This window comes from Trichoderma atroviride, chromosome 2 (genome assembly GCF_020647795.1).
Source record: "Trichoderma atroviride chromosome 2, complete sequence".
NCBI lineage: Eukaryota > Fungi > Ascomycota > Sordariomycetes > Hypocreales > Hypocreaceae > Trichoderma > Trichoderma atroviride.
Window position 1 is genome coordinate 3,283,412 of NC_089401.1, and position 16,699 is coordinate 3,300,110.

The window sequence follows — 16,699 nt, forward strand, 5'->3', positions numbered from 1 at the left end:
CATCTACCTATGAAAGATAGAATTGATATCCCTCAAGTCTTTCCCAATAGATTTAGGGTGGAAGCCAACAAGTAGTACTTTACATGTGCCTCAAGGTACCTCTACTAAATAAAATAACATCACAAGGGACAAAGAGTCAATTCTTGCCCATCCCATCTATAGTCTTGTTCAAGTAAAAAAGCTTTCTAAATACATCCTTACTCGAAATTCAACTCAACTACTAAGAAGAGATCATAATACCAGAACGATATATCCCTGCAAGCCTTACTATTAGCATGTCCCCCTCATATATACCTTTCTTAGTAGGCGACAGAATGCAATGTAATGAGTACATGGTGTAATCATGTTTCTCAAAGTCATCATTCATTGAATCAGCAAAATGGCTGCTAGTGGTATCTTCAAAAATTTATGCACAAAACATAGCCGACACACGAACCCGTTTACCAGTCAACACCAGCAACTCCGCCCATCAAACGCTGTTCCAATCATAAAAATACCGTTCAAAGCACGCAAATAGAGTAGCTGCCAGAAATTTAGATATCCGGTAGTGTTCGAGTTTCATCCAGCATCATCTCGTCACCCCCTAGCTCCTTTTCCAACTCGTCTGCTACAAACCCCTCGTAGTCGTCCAAGCTCTTTTGAACGTGAATCTTGAACTTGATTACGTCGTTTAGCATGCGATCAATCTCCGTGTGTAGCTCTTCCCGTAGCGAATTGGCTCGCAATACCAGCTGTTCATACCTGATCAAGACAGTTAGTTATTCTGATTTGCTTAGCGAGGGGGGGGGGGGGTCGGACGTACTCTATAGTGGTGTTGATCTCGCGCTGCTCCAGTAATTGCACCGATTCTGTCAAACCAGCTCGCATTCTGGACAGCTCTTTTTCCATCTTTTCAATCTGCGCATCAGATGCCATCTTCTGCGCCGTAGCAACTTCCTTGGTCTTTTCATATTCCTCTTCCGCCGCCCTGGCTCTGTGGTTCAAAGCCTCAACCTCATTTCGTTTATCTTCGATGGCCTCCTTAATGCCATCCAAGAGGTCGTGATCTTTCATCATGTCATCCATGACAGCCCCGCGTCGATCTGCAATTTCTTTCCGCAGAGATATAAAACTGTTTCGGATTTGTCCTCGAAGATCCAGGTTGAGCACATGCCCCGGTTGATAGCCCGTCACGGCGTCCACTAGCAATCGATCTGTCGCAGGAGTGTGTGTGGTGCTCGAGCTCTTCCAGTTTGACGAACCCATGTTATTATCGTCAAGAGTGACCTGCAGCTCGTATTCTCTGCCTTTGGCGTTGACGGCCGTAGCTGGGATGAGCGCTATTTGATAGGCTATGGTGTTGTACTTGTCTACCACGCGCTCTAGCTCATCGAGCTTTCGGCTGGCTTCGGCTTCCTTCTCCATCACTTTTTTCTTGATTTCATCGAGGCGTTGTCCGGCTGACTCAATACCCTTTTGCAGGCGTTCACGTTCAGAAGTCATGCGGTCGATATCCTGCATGCTGATGCCCTGGTCGTCAACGGCCTTTTGGAGTCCTCGTCGCTCTTCTTCAACCTCTTTCAATTCCTCCCTTAGCTTATCCAGCTCCCCTTGTAGGACTTGGATTCGGGCTTCGTATTTTTCTGAGCGTTGAACTGCGAGCTCGTTGTAGTCTTCAAACTTGACGCGGTCCTCCTCCATGATTTTGAAATGATTATCCAAGACAGCAGGATCCGGGGTCGACTTTTCAAGGTCTTCGATTTCCTTCAACAGTCTCTCGTTTTCGGCTTCTAGCATCTCGAGTTCCGCCGTGTACTTTGAGTTGGACTGTTCAAATGCCCTGGCCATTGCCTCGACGTGCGGAGCCAGTAGTCGTTCCGCATCCTCATCGCCCATATCGTCATCCATAGCGAGCCAGTCTCTGTACGCACTACTAAGAAAGCCAAAGATGATCTGATCGCCACTTACATCGACGCCCGCGTCGAGACAAGCTTCCATGTACTGGTTATTGGCATAGCCATCCAGCATTTGAGACAGCTGCATCATCCAGTGCAAGAGACCAAGAAAAGTACTCCAATTCTGTCCGCCCACCGCGGCAATCTGGCTTTTTGTGATGCTGCGCTCAAAGGGATATCGAAGCTGCTTAAGAATGGGCGGCACTTCTTGATCGATATTCTTCTGGAATCGATGGCTGGGGTCGATTCGGTGATACAGCCACTGGAACATGAAATTGAAATCTTTTTGAGTCGGAGATTTGAGAATGTTTTGCGACAGCGAATGCTTCATCTCCATCTCAAAGTTGTTTTGTACCATGAAATCCATCAGCTCCTGGGCGATTCGGGCTTGAAACGATCGATCTCTCAAGGGCCGCGGGTCGCGTGGAACTCCAGCCGCCTGGGGCGTGGTTTGGAAGAAGCTCTGGTGGCTTATGGGGCCGGCTGTTGATGGTCGCGGTCGGTATACGCTGCTGCGCCTGTCGCTTTCCATCGACGGTCTCGCCAAGCCGGGGGTGAATGCTGAAGGGGTATAAGTCGCTCTGGGTTGTTGAAAGGAAGTTCGCTTGACAGAGGATAGTCCAAGATCAGCCAGGTTGGCGCCCGATGATGCGCGCGGGAACATTGGCGGATTCGGCCGCGTTACAGCCAAGGAGTGTCTAGATCCCGATACTGAACGTCCGTGAGCGCTGCCGTAGCTGGAGCTCGGATTCGAGCGCTTCATACTGCCCGGAGCTGGTATTCCGCTATTCGTATTGATGCCCGCCAGCGTCTGTGGTGTCGGTCAGCGGATGAGAATTGCGCGCCGCAAGCGACGATTGTCCCAGTTTTCCGAACTTCTGCGACAAAACGACTTACCTCTCTTTTCCTGCGGACGCTCCACAGGTTCGTATCTTGAGACATGCTGAATAGCCTTCCCGTGGGGCTGTTGGCTTTGCGACACGATCCGAATTATCAAAAAAAATTTCCTGCAATGTTGGCGGATAAATTCAGAAGCAAAAATCAGAACTTCGCTGTGCTCAACCAAGCGGGTTGGGTGATGGGCTTCGTGGGGCAGTTGGACTTGGGAAAAAGATAAGGTATCCTGGGTTGCTCGGTGAGAAAGTAAACAAATCGCTTATTGGGCAGCGGCGCATCTAGCGCGACAGGGACAAGAGACGTGAGACGATGCTGCACGTGATCTCTTTGAAGAGCCGGCAACAAGCCCAGAAAGGGTACGTACCTGTGATTTTAATTGAGCCCGTTGCCTCGGTCCAGGCGTTTTGGGCGCTTTTCCGGAGACAGCGCTCAGCCATCCAGCTGGTCCACAATTACCGAGCCCAGCATATGCCTGTCGCATCAAGGGCATCTCGTGCTTCGTGCCTCGTTCATCATCAGCTTCTCAATCTACAGCCAAAACTTTCGTCTACTCTGGTGGTGCTGGGAGGCTCAGTCTGGGCATATTTGTCTATCATCATGGCGATACGCGAGGAAATCGTGGCGTCTGCAGTAAGTCGTCTAATACAATCCGGCCTCCTCAAGGCAAAACATTCGCGGGTTCAACTCTTACTGACAAATACTCTTTCTAGGCGCAATGTTGGTTCCCATCACCCGGCCTTTTAACTATACGGCACCCTTACGAGACTCGGTATTGACAATGGCACAGTTTTACAAGACCCTAGCGTTGCGACGTCTTCCATCGACAACAAGATTTCGTTTCTTCGAACCAAGAACCTGACACAGGAGGAGATTGAGGCTGCTCTGGCCAGAGCCGGGGGCAACAGCGCGGTAGCTGCTGCGGCCCCCCTATCCAAGCGCGCCGCCGCCACAGGGTGCTCCTCAGCAATACTATCAGCCTTATCCTCAGTATGCTGCATGGCAACCACCTGCGGCCGCGCCGAAAAGGGATTGGAGAGATTGGTTCATCATGGCTACCGTGGTGGGTGGAGTCAGCTACGGGCTGTTCTCCTTGGGCAAGGTAAGACTAACAAATACACGCGTCTTACTCACAGCTGGACTAACGAGAGAATGATAGCGTTACGTATACCCTCTCGTAGCGCCGCCTACCCCTGAAAAGCTGGAGCAGGACAAGAAGTCGATTGAGGAGCAGTTCGACAAGGCATTTGCCCTGGTTGAACAGCTATCAAAGGATACAGAGGCGCTGAAAGATGCCGAGAAGCAGCGGACAGAGCGGCTGGATATCACACTCGCAGACATTGAGACCATCATGACGGAACTCAAGGCGGCAAATAGGCGCCGGGAAGATGACGCGCAGCGCATTCGCGACGAAGTACAGGGCCTCAAGGACGCCATTCCACGGGCCATGAACAACCAGAAGGAGCAAACCGATAACCGCCTCGTCGAAATCAACACCGAGCTGACCAGTCTCAAGACCCTCGTGTCGCAGAGGATGAATGCCAACTCCAATGCGTCTGCTTCAAGCGGCTATTTCCGAGGCACCAATGGATCCAATGTTAACGGCGCCAGCGCAACCAGTGGAACGACATCACCCCCGGCGGCGGCTGCTTCTCCTTCCACTGAAACCTCTGCAGAACCGAAGCCCGAGGCCCCTAAGAGTGCGTCTCAGAACAGGTTCAGCAGAACCTCTGGCTCTGCGGGTAAGGCGTCTATCCCGGCATGGCAGATGGCCATGGCCGGCCAGAATGCCGGATCTGCTGGCTCTTCCGGCAAAGAAGCTGAGAAGACGACCGCCGATGCCGCGGCAGGCAGCTCGTAAATCATTCGTTAGTTGACATTCGCCATGCATTGTACGGTTTTTGCTCTAAATTGCGGTTACTGTTGCGCTACGGATAAAGAAATGCAGACATCAATTGGATAACGGCTGGAGCGTTGGTTGCAATTTCTATGTATTTAATATCAAATGGACCATACTTTTTTTTTCTTTCATTATTAGTTGCTAGAGGATATAAAATGTCATTGAATAAGCCATAAATAAGCCAAGAAAGGCTTCTATAATATGCATCTCGAATTAAGCTCCAGCGGCTGTCATGTTAGTGCTGAAAGAGACGGGCCGAGGCTCGGCTTCTTCCCTGCCACTGGCATCAGATTCCTAACGCGCCCAATTGTGGTCTAGAAATGGCAGCCCACCACGATGCTCGCAAACTTTACCATAAACAATTGTCTAGTGTAGATAGACTAAACAAACTGACAGGTATCCGCAGCCTCGCAGCTCAATCAAGCCCCGCGAATTATTAGTGCAAACGCCTCGACTCTGTACCTGATGATATGGACCTCTCCACTCAACTCTAGGCTATTTTCCCTTACACCGTCCAACTTTTCCCGCCCCTAAATTTGAAATGATTTCTATGACGCCCTTTACTTTATAAGACATTTTTTTTCTCTCTTCTCCCTTTAATTCTTCGTCTCCCTAATTTTAATTTTCTCTTCTACCAAACCTAAGCAATCTTACATCTACATCGTTTTCGTTCTCACAATGGACGGGCCTCCGTCCCCAACTGTGGCCTCGGCTGCCATTGTGTCTCCCTCGTCACCATCTCATACTGCCCAGCTCACCTCCGGCCTCAGGCTCCTGCTTCTGTTTCTGTCAAAAATCCCCCTTTTAACTCAAGTCGCCATTCTACATGTGCTGCAGATCTCGGAGCCATCAAAATACATCGACCTGAAATCCAATTTGGTGGTATCTCTCATACGCGCTATATTGACGCCTTCAAATCCGCGGCCAATATCCTCTGTCCAGAAATTCACTACGCGCAACGTTCAGATCAAGGGCAAGATATGGGTCAGCTCATACGCCTCTCCTCCTCCGCCCGAGACCGACATCAGAGACTCACTGATACAAGTCGTGGAGAGCATGAGAGACCCGAGCGTGAAAGAGGGCAACGTCAGGATTCCTCCCTTTGCCCACATAGAGGCGGAATGGACAGGATACAGAGCATCAGCCTCGAAAAGAGAGCATTTGCCTAAAATCTCGGAGGTGGCCAAGTATCATGAAATGATGAAAGAAACCCAAAAACCTACAACAGTGCTCTACTTTCACGGCGGCGCATACTACCTTTGCGATCCTGCTACGCACCGTGATACGGTAAAAAGACTGGCCGAGTTGACCAAGGGAAGATGCTATTCGGTGCGATATCGACTGGCGCCCCAGGATCCCTTTCCAAGCGCGCTGCTGGATGCTCTTGTGTCCTACTTTACGCTGCTTTACCCTCCCCCGGATGCCTTTCATGAGGCTGTGAAACCAGAGCACATTGTTTTTGCGGGCGACAGGTATGACTTCTCGGACATATACATCATCACATGCCGTGCTACTTGAACTGTCATTTTAGCTAACGCATCTTTTTCTTGTCCTACAGCGCCGGTGGAAATCTCGCTCTTGCGCTACTGCAGCTGCTTCTCCAGCTGCGCCGCACGAACCCTCAAATTCAGTGGTACGGCGAGCTCCGCGAGGTTCCTCTTCCAGCGGGCGTTGCTTGTGTCTCCCCGTGGGTCGATATCACGCAGAGTACGCCTTCATGGCAAGGCCAGGATCCTCATCCCTTTGACTATTTGCCCAAGCCGCGACCCGAATTCGAGGCCAAGATACCTCCTTGTTCGATCTGGCCAGCAAGTCCTCCGCGGAAGCGCTTCTATGTGGACGACGATCTGGCCACGCACCCGCTGGTGACACTCATCATGAACCGCTCATGGGAAGGGTCGCCGCCCATGTGGATGTGCACGGGCTGGGAGGTGCTCTCCTACGAAGACAAGGCCTTGGCAATGAAGCTCGCCGCCGACGGCGTACCTTTGATATTTGAAGAATACGAAGCCATGTCACACTGCTTCGCGCTATTCCTGGAGCGCCTGCCTGCTTCTCAGCGCTGCCTCGAGAGCTGGGCCAGCTTTATCAGCAGGGCGGTCGAAAGTCCGGCCTCCATTGAGTCCCGCGCAACTACCATCAAAGCCCGGACGCTGGAAGAAGTTCCTTTGAAATTCGAGGGGCTTCTTGATGAGTCGCTCGAAGAGATACAAGCTGTGGTTGTAAGTAAGGTTGGCGAGGCTGAGCATCCGGAGATTGCAGCAAAGCTGTAAATATGCATACCAGAAATTATCAGATATAGCATACACCATGACGAATTATATATATACATACCTATATAACAGCAATACACTTCTATTTTAAATTTGACCTAGTTACATTACTCTTACAATATTTCATGTCAATGCGAATGACATCTGTAAGCCATGTAGCTTAAGCTCATCAATCGGCTCCGCTGTGGCACCGCAGCCCGCTAGAGCCACTGGCGCAGCTATGCGATTTGCACATGCATCTTGGTGACGTGAAACTCCAAACCTCTTCTCCTCATCCCTCTCAACTCACCCAAAACAGGCCAATTGGGCGCCCAGGCCGCTGATCGACAATGGAGCGCCACAAGCAGGCCGTGACCAAGATTGCCGCCGCCGTCCGGGGCTACTTTGAGCGCGGCGAGTCGTACCGCATCTTCCACGGCTCGACAAACAGCACTCGCCCTCGTCCCGGTCCCGGCCACCGCGCCGTCGACATCAGCGCCCTCGGCAACGTCCTGGCCGTCGACCGCGGCGCAAGGACGGCCCTCGTCGAGCCCAACGTGCCCATGGACCGCCTGGTCGAGGCGACGCTGCGCCACGGCCTGGTGCCGCCCGTCGTCATGGAGTTTCCCGGCATCACGGCCGGCGGCGGCTACGCGGGCACCGCCGGCGAGAGCAGCTCGTTCCGCCACGGCTTCTTCGACGAGACGATCAACTACGTCGAGATGGTGCTGGGCAACGGCGAGGTCGTGCAGGCGTCGCCCCGCGAGCGCTCGGATCTGTTCCGCGGCGCGGCGGGCGCTGTGGGCACGCTGGGCGTCACGACGCTCATGGAGCTCAACCTCATTGAGGCGCGCAAGTTTGTCCGGACGACGTACCACCGCACACACAGCGTGGCCGAGGCCGCTGCCCGCGTCCGCGCCGAGACGCAGGACCCCAAGAACGACTACGTCGACGGCATCCTCTTCTCCAAGGACCACGGCGTCGTCATCACCGGCCGCCTGACGGACGACAAGCCCGACGACCGCAAGGTCCAGACCTTTAGCCACGCCCAAGACCCGTGGTACTATCTCCATGTCGAGGACAAGACGCGACACACCTCGGCCGACACGCCGCTCGACGCCGTCACCGACTACATCCCGCTGGCCGAGTACCTCTTCCGCTACGACCGCGCGGGCTTCTGGGTCGGCGCGCAGGGCTTCACCTACTTCAAGTACGTGCCCTTCACCGGCTTCTGGCGCTGGTTCCTCGACGACTTTATGCACACGCGCATGCTCTACCGCGCGCTGCACGCCAGCGGCGAGTCGGCGCGCTTCGTCGTCCAGGACCTGGCCATTCCCTACGACAAGGCCGCCGAGTTCGTCGACTACACCACCGACGAGTTCGGCATCTGGCCGCTCTGGCTGTGCCCCCTCAAGGAGACGCCCAACCCGACCTTTCACCCGACGTGCGAGACGGAGACGTCAGAAAACGGCAACACAGTCGTCCCCAAGCCCATGCTCAACATTGGCGTCTGGGGCTGGGGCCCCGAGAACCACGACGACTTCATCACAAAGAACCGCGCGCTCGAGGACAAGCTTGTCCAGCTTGGCGGCCGCAAGTGGCTCTACGCCCACACGTACTACTCCGAGGACGAGTTCTGGCAGGTCTACGACAAGCCGTGGTACCAGGCCCTGCGGGAGAAATACAGCGCCACGACGCTGCCCTCGGTCTACGACAAGGTCAAGATTGACATTGAGGCGAGCAGGAGGGAGCGGCAGCTGTGGAAGAAGTCGCTCAAGAGCAAGTGGCCTGTGGGCGGATTGTATGGTATCTGGAGGAGTATTCTGACGAGGGACTACAACCTGCATAGACATGCGGAGTGGAAATACAAGGGAGATGAATGATTTATGTATGATATAAAAAGAGAAAGAAGAAGAAAAGGAGCTTGATGTGAACATGACAGGGATTAGATTAGACAAAAAGAAGGCTTGTTTTACAGCTTACTGTTAGACATGCAATACGATGGGCCAAGATGGCCATGTAAAACAATTAGAAACCAATGGATACCTTTAATCTCGTAGAACATATTCATCACATAATCTTATAGAGCAACTTTATTCGCACATCATATCATGTCTATATTTTGAAGGCTCAAGCTCCTGAGAGCAAAGCTCATCTCTAAAATACTTTACACTAATGATACCCGGCACACGAGTGTGCATCATCTCTTTCGCTCCCTCGTCTTTTATTTTTTTACGGCTTTCTCATTACGGGTCTTGAACATGCCCAACCTTTGCCGTCTATATTCAGAAAAAGAAAAATCAAATCATTGCAACAAAATTCCAAGTGTATCATCTGCGTTTTCCCTCAAGCAGATGAGTCTATCGCTGTGCTTTCGTCGTGCCACTAGATAGCGTAGTACTCCCGTAAAAATCGCCCAATAGTGGTTTTTTTTTAAAAAATAGGACGCCGTGTGCTCCATGCCGCACAAATTATTCAAACAGAAAAAATAGGGTTTCTTTTATGTTCAATGGAAAAAAGGTGGTGAAAGAAGAAGATTGACAGTCTAGGCTAACTTAGGCCTGGACCTTGTATTCGCGCTTGAACATGTCGTCAATCTTCTCCAGGTAGTAGGTGCCAGGAGCAATGGTAGAGGCATCACCCTTGGGGGTAAAGTTCTTCTGGAGGTGGGCCTGCTTTCGGAGGTTGCACATCTCATCGTAGGTCTCGGGAGGGACAACCCGGCGGGCCTCCAGACGAGCGGGGATGTCCAGGACCTTGTGGATGTTCTCGACGTTGCCAACGACGCGGAGAGACAAAAAGGTGGCGGCGAGGCCGGAGCCGTAGCTGAAGAGACCAATTCGCTTGTTCTCGAGAGCCTTGGCGTCGTTGAAGGACAGCAGACTGGCCAGACCGCCCCAGACGCTGGCGCAGTACATGTTGCCGCAGAGGGTGGCAACCTGGATGGCGGGGTTGACGCGCTCCTGGAAGCGCTTCTTGGTGAGGCCCATGAAAGTCTTCTCCAGAGCCTTGTCGGTCAGGGACTTTTCATAGTCCATGTCACGCAGCTCAGGGGCGACCTCGGCAAAGGCAGCGGCATCAGCATTGCTCAGGAAGTCGTGGTACAGCAGTCTGGCGTATGACTTCTGGACCAGCTTGCAGGTAGGGGCATGGAAAGCAAGGTAGTCGAAGCGGTCGAGAGGGGTCTTGCTGGCGTCGACACCGTTGGTGGTGCCGTTGGCAAACTTGGCCTCCTTCTTGCAGTAGTCCCGGTAGGCAGCATCGAGAGCCTTAGTGTAGCAAGTGAGGGAGAAGTGGCCGTCGACAACGGGGTACTCGCTGGTCAGGTCAGGCTTGTAGAAGTCGTAGGCGTGCTGCATAAAGGTGCCGCGCAGACCGGGCTCAACAACAAGAGGGGCGTTGGGGCCAACGAGAATGGCCACGGCGCCAGCGCCACCGGTTGGTCGGGCAGCGCCCTTGGCATAGAGGGCAATGTCACCAGCGACCACGATGGCGTCACGGCCGTCCCAGCCTGAGGACTCGACCCAGTTGACGCTGTTGATGAAGGCGTTGGTGCCGCCGTAGCAGGCGTTGAGGGTGTCGACGCCCTCAATGTTTGTGTTTTCACCAAACAGCTGCATCAGGACAGTCTTGACGGACTTGGACTTGTCGAGGATGGTCTCGGTGCCAACCTCGAGACGGCCGATCTCGTTGACGTCGATGTTGTAGTTCTTGATGAGTCTTGAGGTGACGGTGAGAGCCATGGAGTAGATATCTAGAGCCAATGTTAGCCGTGGGCTCAAGAACTCAGGGGTACAGGCACAGAAGAAGAAGAAAAGTGTAGCAAATCATGCGCGGGGAGGAATAGAGAAACGCTCAACTCACCCTCACGGTCGTCACAGAAGGCCATCTTGGTCTGGCCTAGGCCAATGGTGTACTTGCCAGCGGCAGCGCCGTCGAACTTCTCGAGCTCGCTCTGCTCAACATACTGTTGGGAGAAATCACAGTCAGCGGCATGATTCTCAAGCACGGTGGATGGAGGGGCAATTGACGAACCTGGCTGGGGAAGTAGATCTCAATGGCCTTGATGCCAATGTTCTGAGGTCGGGCGGCCATTCTGAAAGGTAGAGCTGTGTGCAATGAAGCTTGTGGGAGCTGTTCGAGGGAGTTGAAAGAGTCGAGGAGTGAAGGAGAGGAAAGCTGCCAGCTCAGGAGGGGATACCGTCGACTTTCTGGCTGGGACGTGGCGGGCTGCAAGTCCATTTAAAGGTTTTCACCGCCCTCGCTGTAGCGCCATAGTCGCAGGGGACTGCATAGCGGCAGCGCTTCTGCCAGGGGTTGCGCTACCAGTGGACACTCCCGCTGTGATTTAACAGGCAGAGGGGCATCCACAGGGGGGATCCAGATGCTGGCCAGGTGGGGATCGGCCGTTGGTGTTTTTTTTCTTTTGGCGCTCTTTTTGATCGCATCTATCTGGCCTTGGAAATTGCATGGAGAGTAGATTGCCGGTAGTGCGAGTACATTGCTCTTAGCGGATCGCGACTACGAGTACGGAGCACCCACGCGAATACAGCCGTGCCTGAGCACAGAGATACGAACAAGTATGTGAGGACGCGCCAGGGAATATCTAGATCTAGATACATGCAGCAGGACACCCGAATCCTGATCTTTTTGGTCTTCAGATTGCCTGATCTGTTCCTCCCTGAGAGCCCCCATCATCCATGCGAGCGTTATCTCTGATTGCTCACAAGCGAGTAAGTTTGTGGGGGAAAGGAAAATCCATCATCATCAAGTGGGCTCTGGCTGCTACTCCTTACTCGACCCAGAAATTCCTCGTAGCAGCAGCAATAAATGCTCTCGTGCCATTGCTACCGTGTCCTCTCTTTACTTCTCGCGGGTCCAATTCGCGCCATATTCCGTAACCAGCAGCCTACCATACCTCTATATGTGGCGTTTCAAGTCGGGCCGCATGTCGTCCCAGATTTTCTGCTGTAAAGTGCCACTGCCAGCTCACCCGCTGCCTCTATTCCCATCGCCCAGATCGCAGCGCATTGTCCAAAGTCTTACCATGCTGCGTTGTCAATCGCCCCACCACCTTTTTTCTCTTCCGCTTCCTATATCGCTGCAATCCTCTTCGTCCCACTATTCCCTCTTCAGCTTAGGCGTCACTTACATGGGACCAACGCCAGCATCATCTCTCTTTCAGCCATCTATGTAGATGGCACTTTTCAGCGCTGCAAGTTGCATGATCGACCCTGGCCTGGACAAGAGTTACACGGTTCTAGGACGAATCCCAGCCGGGCCGGGCACACTTGCGGCTAGTTCCATCACCGAATCTAATGCGCCGAATCCAATGTCGCCGACTACGTATTCTTCCCTTCTCTCCGTAAGCTTGCTCCGAAAACCATCTCTGCATGGCCAACGGCGGAAATGCAAAGTCAGACAGAACACGGTGAGACGGATGTTTTTGGCTTGCATTCACCGACATCTGATACGCAGGGACAGGCTGCTTGGAAAATCTTTGTACTACCTCGTCCTAAGACGTGTCTTTATCCCTCCCCCATTGTCTTTTTCTGGAGTACAAGTAGGTACTTTGTAGTGAACTTTACAGCCTTGGAACGCCAAGCTTGAAGTTTGCGAGGTATAAAGCGTAAATGCCGCAATTTGTTGCCAGAAGCGACCCAAGGCAGTGCCTCATCATGTAGAGGCTATATCCGTAGTCGCTCCGCAACCACGCAGGCAATGGCTTCATTCACGACGTCCGCTCGGATTCCGGGACGGCCCCACTACCGGCCTCGTAACTCGGATCAAGAAGTCGCGACCCAGCTTGGCGAGAATCAAGGGAAGGTGCCTAAGACAAACGGCAGAGCTGAATTACATACACAATCCTTGGCAAGTTGATAAGATTCACCATCGGTGACGTGTCGTATTTTGATGAATTACTACAGCCAACTCTAGATTGCCGTGCATGAAACAGCTCTTGTACAATAAAAATAGATACGAATACGAATGTGACTAGTACCTTGCGAATACGCCCAGTTTTAGAACAAGAATATGTACTTTGACTGCGGTAATTACAGGTATGGGGCCCGCAGCGGCCTAAACCCTATTGGCCAGCGAGCTGCGTACTCGTACCGTCAGTTCTGTACATGATCGCCAACAATTGAGAGGCTGCAACGTCAATGCGTTTATCGCAACGCTGCTTCATTGCGGGGAAGCGGCATCTCCCAGTGCTCGTGCACGATGCCGTGATCTTGAGATTAGCAGAATCCCAGGCAGGTCTTATCGATACAAAGATTTCCGTATACGCGAGAGCGAGCATCTCAGGATAGAGATCCAATATCCTACCTCGTAATCGGCAATAGCCACCAGAAGGAGACTTGAAAAGGATAAAATGCAATAATTCGAGCAAGTAAGAGATACAAGGCAGTAAACAACAGTACGACGAATTAAAAGCATGCCAATATTACACTCCTCCGTATCTGAGTGATAGCTCCTGGATAATCCACGGTCGTAGAGTCGACCATGACAACTTCCAAGCCTCAATGCCACCTTCTGGAGGCGTAGCTTTGTTGTAAAAGCAGCATATCTACATATAATCTGTTCATAAGAATTTTAGAACAGCCCATCAGTATGACATTTTTCAAAAGCCAAAGAAACGGAGCGACTTAAAATTGAGAGTTTCCCTAGGTATTTTTTATTTCACATAGTACTCTATTCATATCGGCTAAAAATACAAACACTACAAATTCCAAAAAACGCCACGCTATGCGATCCGCTGTGTGACATTGTTAGGCCACAATCATACACGCTCATACTCGGAATCCGAGGTCGTGTTCTTCTTATCCTCCTTGGCAGTTCCCGCTGCCTCTGCCGTCTCTACAGCCTCGGGCTTCACTTCATCCTTTCCAGCCTCTTCTCCAGCGGACGGAGACTGTTTAGGAGTATTGTCGGCACTCTTAGCTTCAGTGCTCTCCTTCTTATCCGAAGCCTCCTCAGTCTTTTTCTCAGCCTCCTCACTCTTCTTCTTCTCCTCTTCAGCCTTGAGCTTATTCTTCTCCTCTTCCTCTCGCTCCTTGCGGCGTTTTTCAGCCTCCTGAATCTCCTTTTCCTTCTTATCCTTGCGAGTCTGAATCACCCAGGCATCAGCAGCCTCAATGGCCTCCTCAGGAGAACGCTTGTGTCTAAGAAGCAGTCCCTGAATCTCAGCGGGGCTGAACTCGTGCTCGGGGATCTTGGCTGAAAAGTGCGTGGATAAATCTTCAATGCGCTCAGAGATTTCGGCGTGGTGTCGAGCCCATCTCTCCTTTGCCTCCTCGGAGGGCTCAGCACGCTTAGGAGTACTAGAACCGCCCTTGGCCTTGATGGCAAGCTCGGTTGAGGCGAACTCGCTCTCGAAAGGAGCGTAGATGGCACGAAAGATGGACTCGGACATGGTCTTGTCGGCAAGAGAGAAGGGAACAATCATATCCACACGACCGGGTCGGATCAGCGCCTTGTCCAGCTTCTCGATGTGGTTGGTTGTCATGATGAGCAGACGTCCCTCTTGCGAGGCAACTCCATCAAGGATGTTGAGGAGGCCGGAGAGTGAAAGGCGACCAGTCGATCCACTGCTTGAATTTGCAGAAGATGGAGGAGGAGGGGGTGCTGAAGGATCCATGCCTAGAGCGGGGGTGGGCGTAGCGTCTGGTTCTTCTCGCGTATGAGTCAAGCCAGCAGTGTCGATGTCTTCGAGAAGGACGAGACAACGAGTGGGAAGGCTGCCGAAGAGAGAAGTGAGGCCCTCTTCGGTGGCATTGATGGAGCTGAGGCTGACGATGTAAATCTTCATGCGGAAGTATCCTGCCAGGGCCAAGCTGAGCGAGCTCTTTCCGGTACCTGGAGGACCATATAGGAGGTAGCCGCGTCGATAGGGAATACCACGGTTGGCATACCACCGACGAGTAGCAGGGTTGAGGTAGTCAGCGGTGTCGGCAATCAGATCCTGCTTCAGCTTCTCATCCAGGATGACGGTCGAGAAGGGGCGGTTGGGACGAGACAAGCTGCGCTGCCAGTATGGCTCTCCACCATAGGCAGAGCCGCTGGAGCTTCTGTAGATGAGAGTCTTGCGTTCGTCCTTCTTGAGGTACATCTGGCGAGCCTCGGCAAGGAGCTCCTTTAAAAGGCGAGGGTTACGGCCAAAGCATGAGATGGACAGCTCCTCTCGCTCGCTGGCGCTCTGGAAGTTGATCTGCTGCTGGTTCTGGTGGCGCTCAAAGAAGAAGGGGCGGCTCTTGTACCAGAACAGATGAGAGCCAAAGGACGGGGTATAATGAAGATTCTGCTTTGGCCCCATGAAATCGACAACAGGCACGTCCTCATCGCCCTCATCGTCGCTGTCGTCATCCGAGTTTCCTCCCCAGACGTAGCTGCTGCGAGAGTACAGGTCGGTATTAACGAGGAAGCGGCGCGAGTTTTGCGAAAACTTTTGGCGCGAGATCCAAAGCATGAGCATGTTGTAGATCTCGTCGTCGGTGCGGACCCTGAAGGACGACATGAGATACTCGTCGATCCACGCCCACAGCGAAGTGCTGATGTAGCCCCATGCAAAGTTGAGGCCAAAGATGGCGACTATGAGAGGGATGTAGAAGTTGAGGTCGATGCCGAGGTAGGTGTGCAAGGCGGATGAGAACATGGAGAAGCCGGGGAAGAAGTAGTTGAGGAGGGCGAACTGCGGATTGGGCACGACGCCGCCGCCTGGGAGGGACGACATGTTGATGAAGGGATCCATGGCTGCTGCTTGTTGGATCCGGCCTTGAGAGTGGACGGTATGTTGGGATGTGAGTTGAAGATGTTTGCAACGGACGGGTCCCAGCGGAAGGCAGCACTCAATTCAATGTGAATGCAGTGAATCGAGCTGAACTCGAACAGGCCTCGCCTCCCAGAAATGTCCAAGACGAAGTCCCAACGCTGCTCTGTAGAGAGAACAGGAGTAGGAGTGAGAGTGTCTTGTCTTACATGCAGCCATAAGACGAGCGCCGTCTGCCTTATATATCCTGCTGGATGGTGTTTGACAGCTGAGCTGCGGCCTGGACGGTGGAGACGGGGCCAGGCGATGTGAATGGCCAGCGCCTCCTTGCCGGCAGATCTCGTTGGATGACTCCCGTCCGAGTGGAGCGCTGGCTGCCTGATTGCGCCGGAGCTTGATGGGAGGCCCCTCTTTGGAGCTTTTTGGAGCCGCCACCGGCTTTGACGTACTTGGAGCATGTGCTTTTCAGCAAACGTGTACATCATGTTCATCTTTGTATCGGTATTATTCCAATCATGATTGAACATCAAGTAACCATGGACTATGCGATTTTGTGTCATTAATAATGACAACTTCACAGCGCTTGGCGGCAACGTGGCACAAGGCAATCCTCAATGGCTATTCGTCGCGTGCGCGGAATCCCATGCTGTGGCATCCATCCGTCTCCCTGCATGCATGTTAAAGTGCTTCTCCCAATGCAATCATCTTCCTCTCCATGGCCTCCATACCGGCCATGAGCGATCCAGGGAAAAGACCGTGCACAACAACAGTAAAAAATCATCAAACAAGTCAAACAAGGATCTGACCGCCGATTGAGTCACTGGCGAGAACCATCATGAGCCGCAGTGCTCCAGCTGGCAGCTAAGCCTCACAGCCTCCCAATGAGCCTCACTTCACTGTTCAGCGTCACAGGTGCCTTGTAAGGCTGCCTGGACAGGGGGGAGACGGATCA

General features: G+C 52.7%; 6 protein-coding genes across 6 annotated transcripts; 3 read left to right on the forward strand and 3 right to left on the reverse strand.

Annotated features, from left to right (window-relative positions):
* Window positions 1-533: 533 nt before the first annotated feature.
* Window positions 534-2,876, reverse strand: TrAtP1_003859 (uncharacterized protein; the record flags this gene model as incomplete). The annotated part of the gene is made up of 3 exons (XM_014083549.2): window positions 534-741; window positions 803-2,745; window positions 2,832-2,876. The coding sequence occupies 3 exons, from the start codon at window positions 2,874-2,876 to the stop codon at window positions 534-536; spliced, it is 2,196 nt and encodes a 731-aa protein (XP_013939024.1).
* A 257-nt stretch (window positions 2,877-3,133) lies between these two features.
* On the forward strand, window positions 3,134-4,900 carry TrAtP1_003860 (uncharacterized protein). The gene is made up of 3 exons (XM_066112053.1): window positions 3,134-3,461; window positions 3,542-3,930; window positions 3,988-4,900. The coding sequence occupies exons 2-3, from the start codon at window positions 3,880-3,882 to the stop codon at window positions 4,687-4,689; spliced, it is 753 nt and encodes a 250-aa protein (XP_065968136.1). The 5' UTR covers window positions 3,134-3,461; window positions 3,542-3,879; the 3' UTR covers window positions 4,690-4,900.
* Window positions 4,901-5,084: 184 nt separating this feature from the next.
* TrAtP1_003861 (uncharacterized protein) lies at window positions 5,085-7,097 on the forward strand. Its single transcript, XM_066112054.1, has 2 exons — window positions 5,085-6,200; window positions 6,287-7,097. Exons 1-2 carry the CDS (start codon window positions 5,407-5,409, stop codon window positions 6,999-7,001), a joined length of 1,509 nt encoding a protein of 502 aa, XP_065968137.1. The 5' UTR covers window positions 5,085-5,406; the 3' UTR covers window positions 7,002-7,097.
* Window positions 7,098-7,250: 153 nt separating this feature from the next.
* Window positions 7,251-9,052, forward strand: TrAtP1_003862 (uncharacterized protein). The gene has a single exon (XM_014083551.2). It carries the CDS (start codon window positions 7,331-7,333, stop codon window positions 8,861-8,863), a length of 1,533 nt encoding a protein of 510 aa, XP_013939026.2. The 5' UTR covers window positions 7,251-7,330; the 3' UTR covers window positions 8,864-9,052.
* A 26-nt stretch (window positions 9,053-9,078) lies between these two features.
* TrAtP1_003863 (uncharacterized protein) lies at window positions 9,079-11,198 on the reverse strand. The gene is made up of 3 exons (XM_014083552.2): window positions 11,016-11,198; window positions 10,845-10,947; window positions 9,079-10,734 (listed from the first exon to the last, which is right to left on the reverse strand). The coding sequence occupies exons 1-3, from the start codon at window positions 11,073-11,075 to the stop codon at window positions 9,536-9,538; spliced, it is 1,362 nt and encodes a 453-aa protein (XP_013939027.1). The 5' UTR covers window positions 11,076-11,198; the 3' UTR covers window positions 9,079-9,535.
* Window positions 11,199-13,761: 2,563 nt separating this feature from the next.
* On the reverse strand, window positions 13,762-15,729 carry TrAtP1_003864 (uncharacterized protein; the record flags this gene model as incomplete). The annotated part of the gene is made up of 1 exon (XM_014083553.2): window positions 13,762-15,729. The coding sequence occupies one exon, from the start codon at window positions 15,727-15,729 to the stop codon at window positions 13,762-13,764; it is 1,968 nt and encodes a 655-aa protein (XP_013939028.1).
* Between the last annotated feature and the right edge of the window lie 970 nt (window positions 15,730-16,699).

Bases quoted from the DNA above. Each gene is read 5' to 3' on its own strand.
- TrAtP1_003861 (XM_066112054.1), top strand. From the start codon at position 5,407: ATGGACGGGCCTCCGTCCCCAACTGTGGCCTCGGCTGCCATTGTGTCT. The intron at 6,201-6,286 runs GTATGACTTCTC...CTTGTCCTACAG, and splicing joins ATTGTTTTTGCGGGCGACAG to CGCCGGTGGAAATCTCGCTC.
- TrAtP1_003860 (XM_066112053.1), top strand. From the start codon at position 3,880: ATGGCTACCGTGGTGGGTGGAGTCAGCTACGGGCTGTTCTCCTTGGGC. The intron at 3,931-3,987 runs GTAAGACTAACA...AGAGAATGATAG, and splicing joins GGCTGTTCTCCTTGGGCAAG to CGTTACGTATACCCTCTCGT.
- TrAtP1_003862 (XM_014083551.2), top strand. From the start codon at position 7,331: ATGGAGCGCCACAAGCAGGCCGTGACCAAGATTGCCGCCGCCGTCCGG.
- TrAtP1_003863 (XM_014083552.2), bottom strand. From the start codon at position 11,075: ATGGCCGCCCGACCTCAGAACATTGGCATCAAGGCCATTGAGATCTAC. The intron at 10,948-11,015 runs GTTCGTCAATTG...TTCTCCCAACAG, and splicing joins AGATCTACTTCCCCAGCCAG to TATGTTGAGCAGAGCGAGCT. The intron at 10,735-10,844 runs GTGAGTTGAGCG...CATTGGCTCTAG, and splicing joins CTTCTGTGACGACCGTGAGG to ATATCTACTCCATGGCTCTC.